Raw genomic sequence first — 6,041 nt, 5'->3', positions numbered from 1 at the left:
CGGCGTCCCCGCTTGGCTGACACCGCCTCCCGCCGAGGTGCCAGAGCCCCGCACAAACGGCCGGCGCTGCCCATGCCCCAGCGGGTGCCCCCCGCGCCCTAAGGCCGCCGCCGCGCCCGCCCCGTCCCCGTCCCCGTCCCTGTCCCGTCCCGTCCCTTCCCGCCGCCCATGGGCGCCGCCCGCGCCGCGGCGGGGCAGAGGAGGCGCCGGTGAGGAGCATGGCCAAGGGACCTGAGCAAGAGGACGCCTTCCTACACCTCCCGGCCGCGCAGGCAGTGTCCTCCGCCGCGCAGGAGGACTGCTACGCCGGCTTGGTGGGGCGAGGCTTGCTGCCCTGCGCCGAGGAGGGGCTGTGCGCCGCGGCGGGCGCCGAGAGGGGGCTCCCGGAGCCGGCGCTGCCCGCCGGCATCAAGTCAGGTAAGAGGTGGGGTGCCGGCGGCGTTCCCCTTTCAGCCCGCGGTGAGGGCAGGTGCGGGCAGCCCGGGCGAGGCGCGGCAGGCGCCCGAACCGTCGCTGCTGCTGGGGATCCGGCGGGGACGCGAGGTAAGGCGGGTGCGGCCGCCTGGCCTCGGGGCGGGCGGCGGGCCCGTCCCCTCAGGCAGCGGCGGGCAGGGCGGCCGGTTAAACGGGCGCCTGCGGGGCCGCAGTCGCGTCGGGAGGAGGCGGCGTGCTGCCGGCCCGTAACGATGCCCTTGGGTTTCTCTTCTTGTTCCCCCCGCGGCGCTCAGAAACACACTTTAACAGCGAAGCCCTCTCCTCGGAAGAAGAGGATGCAGATGCTCGCGACGGCGCGCTGAAAGCCGCGGACCAGAGCCCGTCTGCGAAGAAGAGCGTCACGCAGATCATGAAGGACAAGAAGAAGCAGACGCAGCTCACCCTGCAATGGTAGGGCTCCGGCGCCGGCGGCGAGCCCCCGCTGCCCGCCCCCGCCCCGGGGCGGCCGCGCTGCGGGGCCGGCGGCGGCGGAGCCCCCGCGCCCGGAGCCGCCTCGGGGCCGCGGGCCTGAGCGCTCGGCGGGGACGCCCCGCGTCTTCGCTGCGCTGCCACCGGCGGGACCGAGCCGGTGTGTCCGTCAGGCCCAAAGGGACGATTCTTTAAAAGCTGAGCCGGCAAGGAGGGTTACCTCTCACCGTTCTTGTAGAAATACTTGTCATTTGCGGGGTTGTGGGATGTTTGGTTCGTTGGCTTTTTTTTTTTTTCGGATAAGCCTCGTCTACAAATAAGGACATCCACCCCCGAATTTCTGGTTTTTTAAATTAGCAGAAGTTTAGCATTTAGCAGAAATCTCTGTCAGATTCTCACAGTACGTGGCTATCGATGAAACGTATTGAAAAAATGTAGAAATGAAACATTACTTAAGAATTACATTTGTGAATGGATGTTTTAATTATCCTTTGAGGCTATGACTGTTAGATTTTCACTGTCTTATAATGTATTTTTTTTACATTATATTCTACCATCGGTGGAAGCCCTAACTTTACTTCATTTTATCTGGGCAAAAATTAACCAAGTAAGAGGTCAAATTCTGCAGGCATTAATTGATAAATGTTTCTATTAAAGCACATGTGAAATTAGGGAGGAGTGCTGTTGAATTAAATGGGAACTTAGTTACCAAATGCAGACTGTAAATCTGTGTTAATTTTCTTACAGATTTGTGTAATTTGAGAAATAAATTTATTGCCCATCATCCCAGGAGTAGCAAATAATGTAAACTGATAAAGAAAAGAAACAAGACAACAGTGAAATACCCAGCTGTTACCAAGAGTTCAGTTCAAGTGAAGACAGCCAGTTTTTTACTTCAGTTTTTAAAATTTTGCTTTAATGACCATCACTAGGCACTTGTATTCTGTAAACTGATTGGGAAGCTACATGAAAATGCATCCCCTTCAGAAAAAGCCAGTTCTTTGCTTTTCAGTGTGGTTTGGTCAAGAAACAGTTTCAGGTCCAGCGCGGAAATTAAAAAGCAAAAGTAGGAAGAAAAGAGACATTAGCCCAGGTGTTAAAGATACAGTGGGACAGAAGATGCAAGTTCAAGCCCCTGCTCTATTCAAAGGACAGACTTAAACCCAAGTCTTTCATAGTTGAGTTAGTGCTCTTATTTTCAGAGCAAGGCTGGCTCTTAGGTGATGATAACTTAATTATTTATATAAAGCAAAAAAGTCCAGACATTGAAAAAGACTCATTAAGAAAAGGGACCTGGCCCCAGGTTTTCCATATTCTGCAACTAACCTAAGCACCAAGTGTGGAGTCAGTCTGTAGTATCTGTGTTATTCAGGAGAAACTCATCTGTGTGCTCTCGTGGAATTCTTCAGTAAAATTAAAAAAAAAAAAGTGCGCAGTACCAAAAACCAGAAGGGAAATAAAATCGGGAGACATGGTGTGTTGCTTCTTACTCTGGGAGTTTCTTTCTCTATGCAGGCTGGAAGAAAACTACATTGTCTGTGAAGGAGTTTGTTTACCAAGATGCATCCTTTATGCACATTATTTAGATTTCTGCAGAAAAGAGAAGCTGGAACCTGCCTGTGCTGCAACTTTTGGGAAGGTAAAGAGTAAATGCCTTCATAATTTGTTAGATTAATTCTTTGATAGAGTCACAATTTAGTATACCTGTGTCAACATTCCTCTCAAATTCACACATTTTCTACTGCTAATGTACATGGAATCAGATTAACTACACTGTTCCATATGAAGTGATTCCATGACATCAGCTTTAGGAGAATGAAACTGAAATTCCCTTTGATTTATTGTTATTTCATACAAAAAAAGGCATTCTCTGAGAGCTTTTTTTTTTCCTTTTTGATGATGACATTAATAGGGTTCTTTCCACAAAACCAGATCTGACATGGAAGACACTTTCAATTATACTAAAGGCAGTGTAAAGTGAGATGTGACACAAGAAGCAATACAAGAAGGGGAATAAAAATTAATAACACAAAGAGCTCCTGAATAAAAAGCTGTTGATTCATCCTCTTTTCTACCCTTCCCTACAATTAATCCTGAAATCATTTAATGAAAGGGAGATGTGAACTCTACACATTAAATCCTGAGTAGTTAGTGAAACAGGAAACCGAAAATGCTTCAAGGATCATCTTTTTTTAAACACTACTGATCTAGTCATTGTTCATACATAGCAAAATGCATTAATTTAATTAAATAATAATAATGGATTTAAAATCCAGTTCATAAAATGTTCGCTTACTACTTTTTTCCTCTTGAACTGGATATACTGAGAAAGTGTATGTCTAATTTTCATTACACAGTTTCAGTACAAATGAGGAACACAACAGCTTTCCATTTAAATACTGTTTTAACAGTGATCTGTCTATTAGATGCATCTATTAGATCTACCTCTATTATTGAATTACTTTTTTACTTAATAAACCTTTTGCCTTAAGCATCATTCTTTACAGGAAGAGTTGGACACTTTTAGGGCACTAATCTCAATCTCAGGAGTCCAGTGACAGAATGTTTTGCTTCACTTGGATTAAATCACATAACATGAATTCTTTATGTGCAGCATAGAGCTAACAGAAACTTTCATAGGGTTTCAGTGAGCATAAATAAGTTTAAGACTGTCCAGCACTTCGATAGTGGAGGACACAGAACTACCTGTGAGGCAAATACTTGCTTGCTTTAACCTTCAGGTCACACTTTTCAAATCAAAAATCAATTTATTTTTAGTTGTTTGACTTGAAAACAGAATAGCTAGAGGCAGATCTTTCCCTGGTTCTGTTTAGATCTCTGAAGCAAAAGAGAGAGTTGTACTTTAGGAACCTGAATGAAACAGGATCCTGGTGAAGAAAACTAGATTTTAAATTGTAGAAGTGAAAACGGAAAGGAAGAACAGGTGGGAAGGGTGGGAAGGAGTTTATGGGTGGGAAGACTGGAGATACACAGCAAGATGCATGAGGATGGAAGGACCCCTGCAGTGTAAAACATGCTTAATTGCTTATGTTGTGACATAAGTGTCACAAATATTTATTCATGGAGTACATTAGACCATATATTTACACTACGATTTTTCTATGAACAGATTGCTAAGGAAGTATACCAGTGTTAGAAATTAATACAGTTATTTTCTCTTTAGACCATTCGCCAGAAATTCCCTCTCCTTACCACAAGGCGGCTTGGAACAAGGGGCCATTCAAAGTAAGGCACAATTATCTGTGTATCCACTTACAGAATACATTCTAGGAATGACATGTATTTCCATGTCTCCATAATAGATACTAATTGGCAGGGGGGTTTATTCAGATGACAGGCTGCAAGTGATAACTTTCATGTACATGACGAAACTGATACAGAGTTTGAGTTTGAAAACATTACTGCAGGCATAATTTCTAAAATTAAACTGATTAAGCTTCTAAAACTTGTTATTATATTTATAGAGCCATGCATTTGTTGCAAATATATGTCAAAATGTCATACATAAAAAACATTATATAATACATGTCTTTGTTATTGCTGCTCATATTTCTATAAATAATGTGCAATTCAACTATGATTTTATTTGCCTTTTGCAAGCCTAACAACTTTCCTTGTGTTCTCTACATAACAATATGGATTAATTTAAAGACACTAGAAAATAGCATTGTCTTAAATTGAGAAGAAGGTATACATCTGCTCTTTGTTGTGGGTAATTTATAAAAACTCTGAAAAATACACAACCTGTAGTGCAGTCATTTCATAAATAATGTATCCAATTAATTTGTATATTTGATCTGTGGAGTATCAGGCTGTAGGAATAGATCACAGATAATTATAAATCACCTGTGGTGAAATTTTTATTAGTTCTGGTTCTGGCATTATGCTTTTGACCATGATAAAGTTAGTGTAACACTGGTGAACAGTGGTAACAACATATTCCCTTACATCCACCCTCCCTCCTATGCCCTGATATCAAGACTGCTGAGGAAGGACTGATGAATTGTCCCCAGTCTGATTTTGTTTTTTAATACGGGAATGCTGCTTCTTAAGGAAATTAAAAACTGTGTGGTGTATTGATGTAAGGAATGTAGACAAGTCAAAATAATGCTCTAGGGTATTGCTAGTGTCAAGCTATAAATTAGGTAATTCTAGGAAACTTCTATCCCTGTTTGGGGAGTCACAAATACAACAGTTCTCTGTATTGCCTGAAACCAAGACTGGCTCTGAGCTTTTCTGACTGTTGTGCTTTAAACTGTTATTTCAGGGTTATCAATATCTGGTTTAAAAAATATTTAAACCGAAATAGTGTGCCCATACCATTCAACATAAAATAGGACTAGTTAAATAATTTTGTTCTTTTAAAGTAACTCTCCAAAAACTTAATGGTTTTCAATCCCAAATCAAATTTAGAACAGATCCTTATCTGTATATTTCTATTGATTTCAAAATAAGTTTTCCTAAACATAAGACATTGCTATGAAGAGCAAATTAGGATAGATATTGTGTCCAGCTTTCTGTGTATACACAGAAATTAAACATTTATTATTAATGCTTATATTTTAGGAGATGCATGCCTTTAAATATATGAGTAGCCCCAGGATTTTTCTCATGCTTAAAATTACAAATGTGTTTATGTACTTACTGAATAAGATTCAAGAAACTATCCTTGACTTATAGAAGAAAGCACAAAGAGTTGATGGTTTACTGAAACAAAACTAAACCCCAGAAAATGAGCAAAGAAACATTTTGCTAATGAATAAGATAGAAAACCAGAATACTGGTAGTAATAGAAGAAACTCAAACATTCTGTTTGTTTGGGAATACTCTTTGTTTTGAACAACTTAGCCTTGAAAGACAAAGTTACTCTTGTCTTTCAGTAATTTGTAAGCAAAACTCAAATGAAAGGAGACTGAAAAGGAAAAAAAACTACAAGACTGTGGTTTTCCTAAGTGCTTTGCAATATACTAGGAATGTCTGAAAGATGCATTGTTTACTTCTATAATTTTGGGGGGTTGTTTCATGTTGTTATGCTTGGTTTTCTTCCTGCCTTAGAAATATGACAAATAGCTGGTTGATTCCACCTTAGCTTTGCTGAAGAATGCATTAGGAGATAT

The 6,041-nt window shown here is 42.0% G+C and overlaps 1 protein-coding gene across 1 annotated transcript in view; it reads left to right on the top strand.

Annotated features, from left to right (window-relative positions):
* Positions 1–218: 218 nt before the first annotated feature.
* The window catches only part of RFX6 (regulatory factor X6), a 36,856-nt gene continuing 31,033 nt past the window's right edge, over positions 219–6,041 (top strand). Inside the window, exons 1-4 of the mRNA XM_050892969.1 lie at positions 219–417; positions 729–885; positions 2,419–2,542; positions 4,088–4,149. Coding sequence (XP_050748926.1) covers positions 219–417; positions 729–885; positions 2,419–2,542; positions 4,088–4,149 — 542 coding nt within the window. The remainder of the gene's footprint in view (positions 418–728; positions 886–2,418; positions 2,543–4,087; positions 4,150–6,041) is intronic.

The sequence above is a fragment of the Gymnogyps californianus genome, chromosome 3 (assembly GCF_018139145.2).
Source record: "Gymnogyps californianus isolate 813 chromosome 3, ASM1813914v2, whole genome shotgun sequence".
NCBI classification, from domain to species: Eukaryota; Metazoa; Chordata; class Aves; order Accipitriformes; family Cathartidae; genus Gymnogyps; species Gymnogyps californianus.
Note: the sequence above shows the minus strand (reverse complement) of the source record. Positions and strands in the feature narration are given on the sequence as shown.